The 18,405-nt window shown below is 30.4% G+C and overlaps 2 protein-coding genes across 2 annotated transcripts; one reads left to right on the top strand and one right to left on the bottom strand.

Annotated features, from left to right (window-relative positions):
* Nucleotides 1-4,331: 4,331 nt before the first annotated feature.
* On the top strand, nucleotides 4,332-9,244 carry LOC113363519 (STAGA complex 65 subunit gamma-like). The gene is made up of 8 exons (XM_026606013.1): nucleotides 4,332-4,446; nucleotides 4,780-5,007; nucleotides 5,080-5,188; nucleotides 5,274-5,484; nucleotides 7,276-7,397; nucleotides 7,486-7,589; nucleotides 7,779-8,135; nucleotides 9,128-9,244. Exons 2-8 carry the CDS (start codon nucleotides 4,814-4,816, stop codon nucleotides 9,216-9,218), a joined length of 1,188 nt encoding a protein of 395 aa, XP_026461798.1. The 5' UTR covers nucleotides 4,332-4,446; nucleotides 4,780-4,813; the 3' UTR covers nucleotides 9,219-9,244.
* A 440-nt stretch (nucleotides 9,245-9,684) lies between these two features.
* LOC113378101 (cryptochrome-1-like) lies at nucleotides 9,685-14,017 on the bottom strand. The gene is given in 11 exon segments (XM_026618625.1): nucleotides 9,685-9,866; nucleotides 10,075-10,289; nucleotides 10,354-10,505; nucleotides 10,570-10,710; nucleotides 10,792-10,973; nucleotides 12,466-12,687; nucleotides 12,749-12,939; nucleotides 13,012-13,266; nucleotides 13,669-13,727; nucleotides 13,729-13,835; nucleotides 13,993-14,017. Coding segments are annotated over 11 exon segments (1,731 nt in total).
* Between the last annotated feature and the right edge of the window lie 4,388 nt (nucleotides 14,018-18,405).

Genomic DNA, 18,405 nt, shown 5'->3' with positions numbered 1-18,405 from the left:
TGATATGATAATATATTATATATGAAATAATTATAAGAAAATTATACAAATAAAAACCTAGTTTTAAATAACTATCTATTGGTTTATAGTTCATTTAAAAAAAAAGTATTAGATGCCAACCTGATTCCTTCAGATTCATATAAAGTTAAGAGAAGATTGTACGTCTGTCGCATGTCACATTTGTGTCAACAAAAGTTAGAAAAACTTTTATAAACGGAATGACTTCCAAAAGAAATGCGGAACTTAATTTCTAAGATACAGAAAGTCTGAGGAAAAACACCGATGGTATTTTTTCTGTGAGTTCATTATTAAAGACGTGTAATTAGTCTTGGAATCTGCAAACTCGGTGACTGTAAAGTCCATATTTAAAATTTTGGCAAGAAATGAAAAAAACCGTTTTGTCAAATTTAAGCAATATTCACTCAATAATTTTGCATCCCAAAAAACAAGTTGAAAGAATATTAAGTTTTTTTAAAATTGACCATTTTCAAAGGCTTGAAAAATAAAGTTGGAAATAGTGTTAAATTGTTTCTGGTAAATAATTTCTTCTTATTTTACTAATTAACTTTATTTTATAAAACAATAGGTTAAAATATTATTTTCAAATCTTTTGTTTATTATATATGTTGTATTAGTTTTGTATATAAAATGGTCCAGAAATTTCTCTATAGTAAAAACTGAATGATAAAATTTTGCATATATATTTTGTATATAATAATTTAAAAATTTAGTTGAATCATTTCGGTGTTTTGGTAGAGATCAGAGGTTCCTAGTATTTATAATTTTGAATAAACTGAAATAAATTTCAAGCTCTAATTTTGGTAAAGCAATTTACGTCATGTTTGTTATTTTTACATAAAATATAATCACTCATTCATCTCATAACTCTTCATTTAATCTTATTTAAATTGACTGTCTTTGATTTACGTGAGGGGTTTCCCATAGCGCAGAGACGTACTTTAGAAAATATATGTGATTGATAAAATAGCAATTTTGTTTTTGTAGTCTCTATAAAATGTAGCAAAAATCCTAAATGCCCTAGTTTTTTTTTTTTAAAAAAAAAATAACGTTGAGCAGGTATGTGCTGAATCAATATCAATATCTAGTTATTTTATAAATAACTATAGGTATTCTATAAAACTTAAATTTATTATAAAATTGATAGAGTATTTCAGAATTAACCTAGTCTTGCTACTTGGAAAAATAATGGAAAATTTCTTTAATTTATTTAAAAAATATACAAGCCCTCCAAAAACTTGCCTTCTCAGAAGACGTTTTGCTATTATGAATAAAAACACTTAAAATTATATTATATTTAAATTTGTTGATGCTTTGTTTCATATGTGTAGAGTGAAGTTACTTAAGTCGTACCCCCCATGTACCCCACTAAAAAGAATTCTAATATAATTTACTGCAATTAAATTAAAAGAAAATCGTTGGCGTCTATTGAATATTTCCTTAAAATTACTAAAAAAAGTTGAGTTCATACCAAATTAAAAATAGCTTTAGGTACAACTGAAGTCACTAGGTTATTTATAAGCCTTATTTGTACCAAAAACACATTTTGGAAAAATTTAAAAATACATATTTTAATGTAATTCTTGATCATAAGCCTACTAACTTATAATCAACAATGACTTGTTATTGAAATGGGTCTTTTTAGGTTTTTTAAAAATTTGTTACCGATTCGATTAAGGCATCTAGTCACCTTAGTTGTACCTAATATTTGAAAAAAAGTATTTTTAATTCGGTATGATATCAACTTTTTTTTAGTGTAACAAGTGTAATTACAAGGTACGACTTAGGCAATGGTATGACTTAAGCATCTTACCATATTGCAGTATCTATTATCAATTTATTAATTCTTTATCTGATTTGTCCCTGGTTAGAAAAATGATCCTTGTAAAATATAGCAGTGGTACGATTTAGGAAACCATAAATTTCTCCTAATGTTTCAAACTTCTCATTTTTTCCTGATTCTTAATAAAAATATGACAAAATTATTTCAAATTAAAATATAAAATTCAGAATGACCAAAAAAATCAAAATAAATGTTGATTAAAATTGGACCTCCCTCTCCAGAAGGGTCAAAAATTAATATGAGGGAGTAAAATTTGGGTCTGTTAATAATATTGTAACGACTTAGTCAAGATAGTGCTATGACTTAAACATCTTATCCTAATGCAGTATCTATTATCAATTTTATCTGATTTGTTCCTGGTTAAGACAACGTCCCAGACAAAATACAACAGAGGTTCGACTTAGGCGCTGCTACGATTGAGGCAGTGGTACGACTCAAGCAACCTTACCCTATTACACTATTTATTATCAATTTATCAATTTTCAGATCCGATTCATCCCTGTTTAAGAAAACGTAGACGAGTATAATATTTTGCGCATTGCGCATGGAGCCGCCGACTCCCGTCTGTATCGATTGCCTCCCAGGAGATTGTCGCAGGAGGCGCAGGAGGCGCAGGAGGCAGGAGCAGAACAAGGGACGACGAATGCATTTTCATTTGACTCAGGTCTGGGTTTTCGTCCGTTCCAGATCAACAACTTGGATACGTGGACTTGGTAATTGAATTACAATTTAGAAACACACAAGAAAAACATTTCTTCCTGAAAAATTTATGAATGCAGTAGAACCTCAATTATCCGGACCTCAGTTATACGGATTCGCGATTATCCGGACTACCAACCGCGACTAATTTATATGCATCTACATTAGGGTGATCCTTTAAATGGTCATTTGTCAAAATTTGTCAAAATCATCATTTTTCCAAATAGATAAAAAACAATTCTCTGAAAGTTTTAGCTCTTAATATTAACGTTTAGATAGAGCGCAATTCAATCAAACTTTGTATGGAAAGAGCATGGAAAAAATTTTGAAAATTGAAAAAAATGTTTTAGGTATAACTTAGCGACAAATGAATGAGTTTTATTCATACATTTGTTTGCTAAATTACATCTAAAAAACATTTTTAAAATTTTTGAAAATTTTTCCATGCTATTTCCATACAAAACTTTGATTGAATTGCGCTCTATCTAAACGTTAATATTAAGAGCTAAAACTTTCAGAGAATTGTTTTTTATCTATTTGGAACCATTTGAGCCCCTGAGAGCAAGAAAATTCAAAAATGGCCATTTTAAGGACCACCCTAATCTACATACCTACAATTCGAATTTTTACATGATTATTGGTGCAATTTAGTATAATGTAATCGAAGAAAATATGTATGCACATACATAAGGAAGTTTCAATTTCTTAATAAGCTATTTTCGTTGATATCTATGTATGTATTTGTTTTTTTAATAAATACACAAAATAATTCTTCATACATTCGATTATCCGGATTTTCTATTATCCGGATGCCTATCGACAACAATTAGTCCGGTTATTCGAAGTTCTATAGTAATTCAATTGGAAAAATATTTATTTTATTTTTCTAAAATCCTTATTAACTTTTCCAAGAAATTTGTTTCTGCTAGAAAATCTACTATTCTAAAAAAATGCTAGTTGTAGAGTGAAATATAAATTTACTTTATAGTAGTATAGTTAGTGTATTAGTATATAGTATATAGTAGTAAAGTATATTAGTTTATTATTAGGATATTAGTAGAGTATATAAAATATTAGTATAGTATATTAGTATATTAGTATAGTATATTAGTATATTAGTTAGTATATTAGTATATAATATATAGTAGTATAGTAAAGTATAGTATAGTTAGTGTAGAATATAAATTTACTTTCTATTTTTTTTAATTTCTTAGTTTTAGAATTTGAGAGATCTACAATAGCGAGAGAAGTTTAAACAGCATTATAAAAAGTATTACTTATTGAATATTCTAATAAACAAATAAAATAAAATTAACAAAATAATCAACTAAGTATGTACTAATTATACTGTCTCTTTGTGCTTACAATTTTTTTATATTAAATATTAGCTTTTTTGACAAACTTTGCTCATAAAGATGCAATTTTTGTTTAATATAATCGCATAAGAACTAGAAGATATATAAAAATATAAGAATTTTAACAGAATTGTGAAATACTTTATCAAAGTTATTTAAATTGCACAAGTATGATTGTTATCTATAGAAACTATTATATTGAACTTGAAAAACTATTATATAAATCTTAAATTTATAGATACGAGAAAAATATATTCTATACATACAACATGAATTTACATTATTAACTTAAATTTACATGATTATATAAATAAGCTTTAGTCTCAAATTTAAATTTAAATTTCCCGCCTGCATCAAACTTCACTTTGCAACAACTTCATGGCAATCAATCAAGCCGACATTGTTCAACTCCTCATATGTCATTCGCTTAACCTCTTTTATAGAAGCCGCAGTTTAATTATATATAAAAATGTATTATTGCAAAAGATAGTAGTTATATGTTGCCACTGATTTATATTTAGAACCCCAAATGTAAGTGCAAAGATATTTTATGTAATTATTGTAAATAATTAGCGATATTTTAGTAAAAGTGTTTAAACTTTTTGACCAACTGTCACTCATTATTGAAAATACAAGTTTGTGGGTTTAATAATCGTTAAATCAATATGATTATGTTCAAAATGAGTCGGTTTTTATTATTTGTATATTATTAATTTTTTATATTAAAACACATCATACATTTTCTTATAATTTAGCCACATTTTTGGTCAGTTGCTGTTTTTAAAATTGTATTTGCTCTCAATGTTAACACGATGCAATATTTATTTTTATTATAATTTTATATCCAACTGCATTTTCTTTCAGAATACTTATAAGAATTTTTTCTTAGACATAAGAAATGTCTAATCAATCAGAAACTATTTCATCTAACTCTCACAAAAAATGGGGAGGATTTGAAGATGCTCCTGAAGAAGACGAAGATTGTGCGCTTGATATACCTATAGATAACTTAAATGAATTAATTCAACAAGCGATGCAACCTGATGCATTAGGAAAAGATGTATCCGAGGATTTTGTCTCTGATAGAATACAGTAAGAATTTAAAACTTAATTAAAACTTGACTTAATTTTAACTAACTTCTATTTATTTATTTATTATTGTAGGATCAAAGTTGGTTGTCCAAGAGTTTTAAATACAATAGATTTACAACAGTATTATTCCCACATATTACAAATGACTGACGATGTGAAACAAAGGCTTGGAAAGCTGGGGGTAAAATTAAAAATTTATACACAATAAATTATATATAATTAATTATAATAATTATATATTATATATAATTCATTTTATTATGCAGGTTAATGAAATCGAATCCGTGCCTCCCGCCCCTGAACTACCTCAACCAGTGCCTGCAAAATATAAACCAAACTGTCTGAACTTTATTCATCCATTAGAAACTGATTTCACAAAAGGCATTCCACAACCTGTACCTGAAATTGATCAAAAAACATGTCGTGTATTACTTAGGCAGAGTATTTTGTTATTATTGGCACAGATTGGTTACACAGGTAATAGAAAAATAAAAAAAAGAGTGCGCGTAAGGATCACACGCGATTGAAGTAAAACTTTTAATATTGTATGAGTAGGCAATTAAGATAAAAATAAAAAAACATCATATTTGAATTTTAAAAATCATTTATTAATAATCACATAACATCAATAACACAGTTTAAAACAACAGCGATAGATTAATTGCTATCATATTTCGTATATGATATAATAGGTCTGTGATAACTGAAATGAGAGACATAAATTTTGCTTTGTAAACTATGTACATTTCTGGAGAAAACTGCATCAATAGTCGTGCCATATCTTGTGGTTGAATCAAATGGAGAATTATTCATTGTTAAATTAAATTTATTATTTAAAAAATCAATTAATGGTTGAGATTCTTCTGAACGAAAATTGACATTGAAATCTCCAGCAAGAATTAATGGTATCTCGTTGTGATTAGTGTTTAAAAATTTTGCACCCTCATTAGAAAAATGAAGTAACTGCTGATGAAGAAATTCAATAATATTTGATATGTTTTTATTGGGAGAAATTTAAAGGACGACTATAATCAATGTTTGATTCTGTGTGTTCACACAGCGGACAACTGCAATATCACCTACTTGTATAATTTCATTAGGAATATCCAGTAATATTGTTGGCGCAAGAAACTGCATAGAAGTGGCATTATGAAGAGTATCTGAACATGAATGATATAACAGCTACACCACCTGCTCTTGAGTTTGATCGTTTGTATTGAGTAACGCAGTAATAGTTCTAAATATCAATTTGTTCTTTATTATTAATCCAAGTTTCCGAAAATAACAAAAACGTACAACGTTGTAGCACTTTATCTTGCAGATCAGGCAAATGAGCTCGTAAACTTTGGCAGTTAAAGGAAAACAATGAAATGTCGTTCAAACTTATTATCTCACTCAATTTTTCTTTTTGTGTTATTAATCTACAAGTTGAAAGTCTTTGGAATTCAGTTTGTAAGTCCATTAATCCTGCTGGCCATTTTCTTCCATGATAAATTTTTTGTCGTTGTTTTAGAAATGATGAACAATCCATTAATGCTGGTAACTCGTGATAATGCAACATATAGAAGCTGCTGATTATGTGTTTTATTGTATTCATATACAATTTCATCAAAATATCTTACCAGGAAATTCAAACCATAAACGTAGAAGTTCATCATTATCGCCACGTTCTATGTACACTAATTTTCCTACACAACCATTAGCTAAGCCATCACTTACATCAATATTAGTTGTTATTATGTAAAATTTATTCAGAACTAAAATTATTCAGAACTAAAATTATTTCATACGGCAAACCCCCGGTATCAATAACCGATTTTTTTGAAACTGCTGACGAATGTATGATTGTTGATCTGTCGCATGGCAACCTACATAAATATCCGTGGCAGTAGATATTATTTTGTCTTCGAGATTCAATATAAATTTATTATATTCCATGACACAATTATTCTCTAAGAAAAGTCTTATTCCATGAGGACATAATACAGCAACCTCTTCTTTTGTAAAAAAAACGTGATTCAATTAATGCAAGTTCATATAGGGTTCAGCGCTCGACTTACGCATGACATGACGGGAGTGGATACTCGCGACATCAGCGCTTACGGCGTCGTAGTGTTCAACTACACGTTGGCGTTTTCGTTGCATTTGTACGGATTTACACCCGTGTAGCCTAAAGAAATTTTTACACCCATATCGCGCCTAAAGAAGTTTTACTTCAATAAAGCTTATATGTGAATTTGTAATTTTTATTTATTTTTGTTGTTGCAGAAGTGCTGGATAATACATTAGATACTTTTGTTGATGCTGTAGATGAATATTATAGAAATTTATTAAGAATACTTCACTCTAAGATGGATTGTGCTCGTAAGGGATATTATACTCAATTTTGTGTAAGTTTTTGTTTAAATATTCTGAATTAATTTCACTTTAATTTTTATGAGGCATTGGTTTTAAATTTTTGTTGTTCTATTTTTTTAGGATATTTATGAACATTCTCTGCAAGACGTTGGAGTAGGTGGATTCAATGGAATTAAAAGATATTATAATCACTTTGTTATCGATTATGAAACTCGTGTGTACAAGTAAGTTTTTATTTTCAATTTATTAAAAATTAAATCAGAAATTAAATCAGAAATTAAATATGAAACTAGGTGAACCTGGCTTTTTGCCTTTATGCAAGTCTAAATAAAAACTTAATAAAGAAATAAGTTGAATCAATATTGCAACTATGACAATAACATTTGCAATTTATAGTTTTTTTTTCTTTTCAGAAAATGCGTGAAAGCCCGCCAAGATCTCTTAACCCTTATCGAAACCCCTCCTAAACCACCTGGAACACGCCGACGACGTAAACAAAGTCTGGAAGAAACAACAGACCACGATTTTACATTCGGTTACGGTTCAAATTTAGAAAGTTTTATACCATCTGTAGCCTCAAGTTCCACCAGCTCTCGAAACGAAGTGCCTGTTCTACATTTACCGGAGGACGATTCGAGTTATGTAGGTGACAATTTGTATGAACTTATACCAGATGTTGAAATTACGGATGGGGGCTCTAATGCCAGTGGAACAATTGGTGGAGATGCTAAAAGTGGAGCGGAGAATGCTGCTCAGGCTGGGAGTAGTGGGTGAGTGGATTAAGATGGTTTTATGCATGGGGTTATGGTTTTATAAAAATTATTTTGGTGTTTTCATTGTTTTGTTGTATCGTTCATCACAATTACATTCATTAACTTCCCGTAGGGCAAGTTATAGCAATCGGAAAAAATCGAAAATGAAAATTTTTATATATCTTTACGTTTCAAAGGTTTCTGAACATTTTGGCTGAACACACACATACATCCGTCCACGTTTTGGTCAAAAATTCTGAATCGATTTAAAAAAATCAAAAACCATTCGAAAGACATTATTTGGGAATCGCGTTAACTAGTTTTGGACAAAGATCGGCCGGGCCGTTTCTTCGTAATTACCTGTTAAAATTTTTTTTATAAAGTTTTTTATATTGATTGACTTCATGGTCCTGAAGAACATACTAAAATTTTACTGTCCTGCAAGTAGTTTATTTTAAAAATTTATCAAAGTTTGAAAAAAAATGATGTCAAAAAATTTGTGCTAAAAGTCTTTTTTGTGATGTGATCAGCGGAAAAATAAGTCTACAAAACTTCTCTAGTGGTGTAAAAATGTTACCATTAATTTAAATTATTAAATATTTATATTTATAGTGAAAATTTTATTTAAATATCTAAATTCAATTTCGTTTGATCAAGTCAATTATTACACATTAAGGCAAAATGCCACTTTTAACAAGTTATATTTAAGTGATTTGATAGTTCAGTTATTTAGGTATTTATGGTATGTATTTAGTAAATTTTAGTATATTCCAGAGATTTGTTTTATTCTTACAAGGTGTGAGCTTTTGCCATAATTCTCTAAAGAACGGTTCATTCATAAATCATATCAGGCATCATATTATAACAAATTTTATAATTTTATTAGTTCCTTCATCATTGGCTTAGTTTGGTGTTTTTTGTGCAATCTAATTTTAAGTGAATAGAGCTGATTCAATTTAATTTAATAGATTTATTAAGTTAAATAAATTGAGTCTTTTTCTAATGTGCAGTTTGATGGGAATGGAAATGACTTCAGAAAGGGGACACACTGAAGATTCGACAACTGGATACTATGATGTAGAAGACTTATCTAATTATTAAATTATACTTTAATAATTACAATGAAACGCTGGATCAAGACTAATTATTGTATTATTTAATATCTATATAGCTGTGCTAAGATTTATTAGATTATGATTAAATATTTTTTTAGAGATAAAATTGTTATGGATATAAGTTATAATAAAATTTTAAATAAGAGACAAATTGATTTCTGTAAGTTTCTTGTATCATCTTAGTTTATAGATGGACATATTATACTTAAATTAATTGTTGCCGGAATAATTTATGGTTTCAACCATAATGGGAAAATTTATTTTGGTAAAAACAATTTTGTTACAATAACTTAAATTCTAGATACTCTAGTTTATTATTTAGTTCAGTAGAAATTAGAACAAAATTTAAGCATGTTAATATAAGTTCATTCAACATTTATTTATATTCAAGCAATGTCTTATAATCTAACAAAAATTCAAAATCCAACATCGAATGATTCCTGTTTTATTTTTTAAATAAACAGGCTATTAATGGTTGATTCAAATTCAGGCAGTGATTTAATTTCCTGACGTATATCTGGCAAGTGTATATTTGTGTCCATTATTGGTTCATCTTGTGCAATTTGCTGTTTTGGAATTACTGGTTCACAGTTGCAATCAATATCGCTTTCATCTTGGAAGGACTCGGATAAACCTGGGGAAGAAAAATTATTAATTTTGCCACATCATTTCCCAGTGAAGATCGAATCTTATTTTTGAAATGCTCTGCTGTTTTCTTGCCAAAACAGAATAAATTTATGCTCAAGTATAGCTTTTAGACTTATGAAAGAGCAAAAATTATCACTTTCGCCAGATGGAATCTGGTGCCAAACAGGAATGTCAACAAATCTATTATTACTTACGTCTTTCTCTATTTCGATATCCAGGAAGAGTTTCACATGCTAATCTAGTCCGCCTAGCATTTTCCTTCCTGGTGCGTGCATGGTCTACTAGTAAAGGAAGCGGATATTGGGCCCCTAACCTGCAGGCAGCACGCCTCTGCTCCTCACGAGACGCTAGCCAAGGTGCATGCACCAGTCTGGCTGATCGAAAACCACGCAAAGCTGGTACATACTTCCTGAGAAAAAGATATACATGCTAATAACATTTTCAAAAAGTTGGTTTGGATGTTTTCGTGGTACCTGATGTACTCTGCATCAGGATCAACTAATTTTCCAAGCGCTACTGGACATACAGAGGGTGCTGGTTTGCGAAAGAATGAGGAGCATGATAGCCACAACCAACTACCAGCATTTGTCGACCAGTCTGCATCTAATAGAAGATCTTCAAATACCTAGAAAACAATTTAGTGAGTGTTTATCATAATTATTTGAACTGATGATTTGCTCAGACAGTACTTTCATTCCTTCTTCCCAACTTATAAAAAGAGCTCCTTTGGTCAGAAAATCTATCAAGGCAAATCTTGCCAAGTGGTGAATCCAACCTTCACTTCTTAATTGTGACATGGCTGCATCTATCCATGGAAATCCAGTTTGGCCCTTCAGAATAATAATAAATCAACTTCGGTTGATAAAATTTTATTATAATAAAATTGAATCAACCGTTAATTATTATCTTACGTTTGCCCATTTTGCAAGAGCAGTTGGATCTCTGTCCCAAGGCGTTTGCAAACATAAAGGATTTCCTTGTACTCTATCAAAACGAGGATTGTCTGCTCCGCAGCAGTACAAAAACTCTCTCCATAAAAGAGGCATTACTGCTGGTGGTGGTTGAAGTAATGGTTTTGTTGCAGGAGCCAAATTAAAGTTGCTGTTTCCATTAGTTGATGGTAGGCGTTGCAATTCTGAAAAACGAAAAAAAAGAAACCCTATTGAAGTTTTTAAGCCCTTGTTGAATTATGTTTGTGAAAGTAGTTATGAATATAAAAATATAAAATCCATTGGATGAAAATATAAATGATTTATTAATTACAAAATTTTATGATAAAAAAAAAGACAAATCATTTTTTGTTTTTCGATGTCTCGCCAGCTTGGTTCCCCTGCACACTCCCTGTCCAGTGTTGACCTCTCTGTTAAAAAAAAAAAAAAACAGGGAAACACGTTATAAACATATGGTGGGAAAGCAGATTAAAGCAGTGTTGTGGTACTAGTCAATTATTAATTCATCATATGGAATAAATGACAGTTTTGTCGGCAGATCCACAGTATGGTAGGCAATTCGACCTTCCATCATCTCCATACTCTGCATATGGTTCTGAATATAAATCACGTGGTGAATTTCCTGAACCTCGATGTCTTGGTGAACTTCGAAGATTCAGCCTCGATCTACTGTATTAATTTTTATTTCTACAATATTTTGGGTAAACAAATGGCGCTCTGTAAGAATATGAATTTTCGCAATGATTAAAATAATCTTGTCGACTTCTGTAGCCCTTTGGAACATACATCGGATTCTCGAATCGGATGTGATTCGAAGGAGGGCGTATTAAAGAGTCATCATCTTGACAAGATGCAGTCCCAGTCTTATGGATCAAAAGACGATTTGATGAGTTAACGGACAAGGAGAGGTTGAATTGCGATTCCAATGAATCATTTGATAATGAATTCAATTTTTTGACCCAAAGTCTAGGCTCAGAATTCATTTTAGTGTCAGCAATAAACACTGAGGTCTGGGTATACAAAATGGGTGTACCAACAGAAGTCCGGTGTCAGTAGAGTAAATGAGTTAACTCGCGATGAGCCGAGGAGTTGATGTACTTTATAAGTAGTCGCGGAAGACCAGTAGTTATGGTGCTTCATCAAAGTCTACATTTTTTTAAATTTCCGATTCATGCTCTTTCTCTGTCTTCATCACGTCATGGTCACCAGTGTGGAAAAATAGTTATGTATATAATTATATAAAAACAATTTGATGAAAATATAAACTATTTATTGACATTTAATGACAAACTTTTTTTTGTTTTTCGATGTTTCGCCAGCTTGATTTCCCACATATTGGAGATATTCTGTACGCAGCCTAGGAAAAATCAAATAACCACTTCTGTGATCAGATAAGTCAAAGTAGATGGTCAGATCGTCAAGCTAAAATATAGTTAGTTTGCACCACAATAGATGGAGAATAAAAGGTAGATCCAGTTGCTAGAAATATCAACTGAAGTCATCTTAGTCGTTGAGAAATATGTAAGAGAACTCTATCGACTTTTAGGACAAGAATGCAGATGATTGATCGTTTTATACGAGAAAACATGTAGAGACTTTGTGGATAAATTTAAAGACATTATCTATTATCTATACCTGCTAATTGATGATAGCACAGTCTAGCACTCAAGCACCCGAACCTTAGATACGGCGATAAACCTGCACCATCAGCCAACAGAAATCCTGGGGGCAAAGTGTCAAAATTTGGAGACGAATTCAGAGCCAGAGTTCTTTTTTCAGCATGCCTTTCCAGACGTGCTAAAGCTTCTGCTTCACCTCCACGCCAAACTGGCGGTTCAGAAGAATTAGCTTCAAAACCTGAGGAGAAGAAAAAAAATTTATAAATATAAATCATGTACAACTTTGTATTTTTTGTTACCAAGTTCGGAAAGTGTAGGCACTGCGTAGGATTGGTCGTAGTCTGGATCTGTGGGTACTCTGGTTCGAGTAGTAAAAAGGCGGTCGCGCCTGACTGGTCCTGCTGGAGGATCTGGAGGACCCATTGTAGTTAAAACTCCCAAAAATTGTTCGAAGGTGACTGGAGCTGATCCTCCGTTGTGCTCTATAATGCTAAACAACAGTAAATGATATGATAAATATTGCACAATAAATAGAATTTTTGGGTGAATATAATTTTTTTACCTGTCCAGTGGATACAAAGTATGAGATTCGTACTCCACGATTTCAACACCATTATCCCTGCACCTTGCGGCCAATTTGCGGTCTCTGGCCCTGCCATAGGGCTCCGGATCAGTTTCGTAACTTAGCAAAGTGACCCCCCAACGTTCCAGCAATGCTGGAAGAGCATCAGCTGGTTGACCACGTACTACGTGAAGTCGACAATCCAGACGAGATTTTAGTGATGCATCTAAATCGGTTAGGGATTCTAGAAGAAATCTGAGAAATAATAGAAAATAATAAGTAATTCAGTCAATAGGATAGATACAGTTTTTGGATTTTGAATTTTTGGTTCATCAGAGTTTGGAATTTAGTGAGCTATTGGTCAATAATATATGAATATAAATTTTTGGTTATGGCGTTGCTATATTAATTTGCGATGGTATATGATAGAATTGAAACTATTCTTCAACACATTCTCTGATGCGCACGCATATGTTGCGTGAGACCGTTGTCAATAGCCAGGTTTCGCTTTCCTTGCACCTTAGAGTAGTGATTTTAGTAAAATAATATGTATAAGTATAATTTTTTGATAATGAAGCACAAGCAGAGCAAGCAAACGACTTAATAAAGGTGATAGATATCTAGATTACTATTTTTATATAATTTTTAAGTAACTACCTCCATTTATTAAGGGCATTTGCCCCAGCTCCTCTAGCGGCCCAGGGATCTAGAATATAAAACACATCTTAAAGTGTCGGCGCCTTTTAGTGCCTCCAAAAGTGCGGGGTTGTCATGGAGACGTAAACCGCGTCGAAACCAATGCACGGCATGTTTTCCAGGAACGACTAACATTAAGAGATAATTTAAAGCTATTTTTATAAATATTTAATTAAAAATTATATGAAGTTAAGAAAACACTTGATTTCAACTTCTAATCCAAAATTTACAATTAAACACCTAGTACACTTGGATATTAATGTTTTGAATATTTTTTTTTCTTACCTTCTTCTTTAGAGTCCACTTCCATGCTTTTTATATGCACTAAATCAACTCTTTATTAATGTATATTTTTATTAATGAAATTTAAAATTAATATTGTTAATATTAGTTCATTCAGTTTACCAGATTTATTTATTTATTTATTTATACGCCAATTGGCTTACCGGAATTCAGTATGATTTATTTTTAAATTATCAGGTATTTCCTTGCAAAACGGTTTGTTACTGAGAACATTCATATATAATTTCTATGAAGCAATTTATAGGAATGTTATACGCATGTCCATAGCCATCAGGGATGAAATTATATAAAATATGTTTATATAAAATGTTCATTTATTAACTCAATTATTTATTAAAAGTTTGTCAAAATCGTCTTTTAGGTATAGGATAATTGTGATAGTTTTTTCTAAATTTGACATAAACTAATTAGTACTTATTTAAGCAAAAGTAGCTAAAAGATTTTTAAATATTTTAATTACTTTTTTTTAAGTACTTCTTTAATTTTGGTATCAAACAATTCAATTTTTTTTTTAAACATCGAAAAAGCTAAGTTCCAAAATATAAAAAAAATCAATTTTTTTTTTTCAAAAATTTCATTACTTTTAACAATCTATTTTTTTTTAAAGTTTTCCAAAAATTTTAAAGATTTTTTAATAATTTAAATTTTTCTCTATATTTTAATTACTATAAAAATGAAATAATCAATAATATCCAGAGAAATTAATTTAACAGATTATCAAGATTTGTATATAAATATATTACTATATTACTATATTACTATATAATTTTCACTAAATTATTATTTCATCTTTTTATACTTTTTAATATGTTTTTAGATATATTTCACGAAATCATTATTAAAAGTTTGGCCCTTTGTATATTATACCGGGGTGAAACCAGAAACACGTGCAAAATCACGTGTACGGCTTCATCCCTATTTATAATTGAGCTTACCACCCAATCACGTGGATTAGATGGAAAATATTAAAATGTCTTTATAATGAGATTATATTTTACTAATAATTGATTGATTGATTGATCGATTGATTGAGGCCTCCAGATTTTTCTTGTTTCTACCCTTAAAATTCACAGCATTTTGTTCTTTTCTAATTCATAGTTTTTTATAATTTGTTTTGTAGAGCGTCGAATTTTGAATAAAACTGAAAAAACAGTTGCTCGATAAGTTATATCTAAAAAACATTTTTAATTCTTTGAAATTTTTTTCATGCTATTTCTATACAAAACTTTGATTGAATTGCGCACTATCTAAAAGACAATATTAAGAGAATAACTTTGAGAGAATTGTTGATCAATTTGGACCATTTGAGCCCTTGGGAGCAAGGAAAATCGAAAATATCCATATTAAGGACCACCTTAATATATATATATATATATATATATATATATAATATTTGTTGATAACACAAACGACAATTAGTTACATAAAATTTATATTTCATACACAGATATAAATAATATTCAAATATAAAAAACTGTTTCAAAAAGACTCGGCCGCGTTATAATTTTCGTATCCAATTTTTTAGGAAGGACATGCCTTCATATAAAAGTCTAATAAACTTTTTATAAAATTATAAAATTTAACTCTTTGCTGTTACAATAAGATAATGTAATTGTAACATATTTAATCTGTAGATTTTTTTTAGATTCATTTTGATTAAAATTAATTGTAACTAAAATTTATTACAATTGGGGGCAGTATAATTTTTATAAAGGAAATATTATTTTTATATTGGTTGCGGTTTTTTATTGTTTCTTAGTTTCGTGTAAGTTTTTTTTGGTATTTTTTTAGATTGAATTATTTTTTTGAGATAAATTCCAGTAAACAAGATGGTTAGTGAAGTTCAGGTTTAAATATCAGATTTAGGATTTATTGAAAAAAATGTTGGTCCATACGATGTCCAGCAATTTTCGATAGTAGAATCATTTTTCTTGTTGCATAAATATTGATGTTTTCTAGAAAACTTGTACTTCTAACTTTTGTACCATATATGGAAATAAAGGCGATAAGAAATCCTGGATTTAGCGCAGAATCATTTCCACTAACTTTGATGGTTCATGTATGTTTAAATATTTTTTCTATCCATAGTTACTGATAAATTTCATATTTTTTTACTGCTTTTGGTAGCAATTAGATGTAGTTGATAAAATCCAATTAGGAATTTCAAGTAGTATCTGGATACCTAACACCAAATATTTTAACTGAATGTTATGGATAATTTTGTAGATGTTCTAACTTATAAACCAAGTTATTGGGCTGATTTGGTCTTTGGTAACCAAGTCCAACCTTAGAAGTTTCCTTCGTATCTTCTTCAGCATATGCTGCATTGTTTAACCTCAGAAAATATTTTACATACGGAGACTTTTTGTCTGATCTGTTGTTTCTATAATTATGTAATACTGACTTATAAGTCCAGTCTGATGTTGAGCAAATCTGTTTCTGATATCTCACAAAGTTAGGTGATTTTTTTACCTAACCTGTTCTTTCCATAATTACATAATTTTAAAATTAGCAGTATCTTCAAGTTACTTGAAACTTCTTCAGATTAGTTCTTCCGACATCAACTTCCGATTAGTTAGAATTTCATTAGTCAGGTTTCATTATCCATTTTTATTAGAAGAACGATGGTATCCTCGATTTTGGTTTTTTCTTTGGTGAATATTTGTGATGCTGAGCCGAAGAAGTTGATGGTTGTCTCCTGTCGTAGGTTAGATGTTTTTGATGATGAATTTTGGTCTGGACTGGAGAATCTAATGATTCATTTGACTCGCTGCTGGGCATGTAGTCTCTGGGTTCGGATATCTGAAAATAAAAATGACATGAAAATTTATTATTTAGCGCAATATTTTCTTCAAACAACTTTATAGTTGATGTGAAGTGCAATTGTAGTACAGAAAAACTAGGTGCTTTACACTATTTTAGTATTTTCCGCTTTCACCAGAGGATCTACTATGCCTAAATTTGGTATCCCTAATGTAATAATGTATCAGCTAAAGCACAATTATATTAAGGTATCATGAACTGAGTAAAATAACTGAACTCAAAAAAAAAAACTTTAATAATCATTTATAAAACTCAGATTTAAAACAATCCTTTATCTATGTGATCATGTAATAATATATCGGCAAAACACCCTTATATTCTCTCCAAGCCCGATTATCCCCATAACGAAATGGATCTAGCAAAAGCAAAACAGACTTCTGATCCAAAGTGATATATTATTATATACGAGTGATATATTATTATATATTATTATACACTCTTTTTAAAGATCCTTCTAATTCTAAACATTTATGGACCGATTCTGCGCATAACAGAGAAATATTACGGCATAGCTATGTTACGCTCCGACCTCCATACATTATGCGAATGAATCATACTGAATGCTGTCAAAATATCATGTATTTGCTGTTCATTCCGGCGTTTTATGCATAAACTGCAACGTCACTCGTATCTTATCTAAGAGGAATCGGAAACACACACTTATCTAACATCGTTTTTTTGACATTTGTGCGGCTTTTAGGTTATGTTTTGCATGAAAAAACCTGAGAAATTCGCCTGACTGAACACCAACCCGCATAACTTTTGTCTATATTACTATGGAAAATTCTTCATAACATGACCTTATCATAACATTGCGGCAGAATCGGTCCCTTAATTTTTTTTCCTATATATTTTTGTGAATACATGTTTGTGATTCAGTTGAAAATCTATCTATATCATTTATTCAAATTAATCAGGTTTATTTTCTCTATATTATATTTTTATATGAATCTTGTCTAGATTTAAACCTAGGGGGTGAATTTACGTGCTACAGTTGGTGGCGACCTCTATGGAGGTGGGAAACAATTAAAATTGAAGTAATGGCAAAGTGGCCTTATTTGCGATCTATTTATCCGTGTTTTTACAAAGATTTTGGACATTTCACGTAGTAATCACAAAATAATTTACAAATTGGCTCATATGATTTTACTATTCTAGTTTGTACCAGAAAAGGCTGTAACTAGTGTAGTATTTTTGCATAAAATTTGGGACATTTGGAAAATATCAGGAAACAAATAGTTTTTTAGAAAATTTTTAAGGGGGCGTTCATTAATCACGTGACCGACGTTTCAAGCCATTCTGAATCGAATGAGACCAAATTTGTGTGTGTGAACAGATTTTTTACCGCAAATCGACGTTTTCTCAAAAACGCCTGAACCGATTTCAGAAATTTAAAAGCCATTTGATGTGGCTCAATGAGGACTATCGTTTGTCACTTTTTTGCGACGATCTGCCAAGAAGTTTCTTTGTAATTTGGAAAAAGGTGTTAAACTTTTCGTCCACATTTAAGATCATTCTACCGAATCGATTTTAAAAAATCAAAAACTATTCGAAAGATATTAGTTGGGAATG

Source organism: Ctenocephalides felis, unplaced genomic scaffold (genome assembly GCF_003426905.1).
Source record: "Ctenocephalides felis isolate EL2017-DRISC unplaced genomic scaffold, ASM342690v1 CF-g0.4_SCAFFOLD_00845, whole genome shotgun sequence".
NCBI classification, from domain to species: Eukaryota; Metazoa; Arthropoda; class Insecta; order Siphonaptera; family Pulicidae; genus Ctenocephalides; species Ctenocephalides felis.
This window is presented reverse-complemented; position numbering and strand designations above follow the sequence as displayed.

Coding starts and splice junctions, on each gene's coding strand:
- LOC113363519 (XM_026606013.1), top strand. CDS start 4,814: ATGTCTAATCAATCAGAAACTATTTCATCTAACTCTCACAAAAAATGG. Junction 5,008..5,079: donor TTTGTCTCTGATAGAATACA/GTAAGAATTTAA, acceptor TTATTATTGTAG/GATCAAAGTTGGTTGTCCAA. Junction 7,590..7,778: donor TATGAAACTCGTGTGTACAA/GTAAGTTTTTAT, acceptor TTTTCTTTTCAG/AAAATGCGTGAAAGCCCGCC.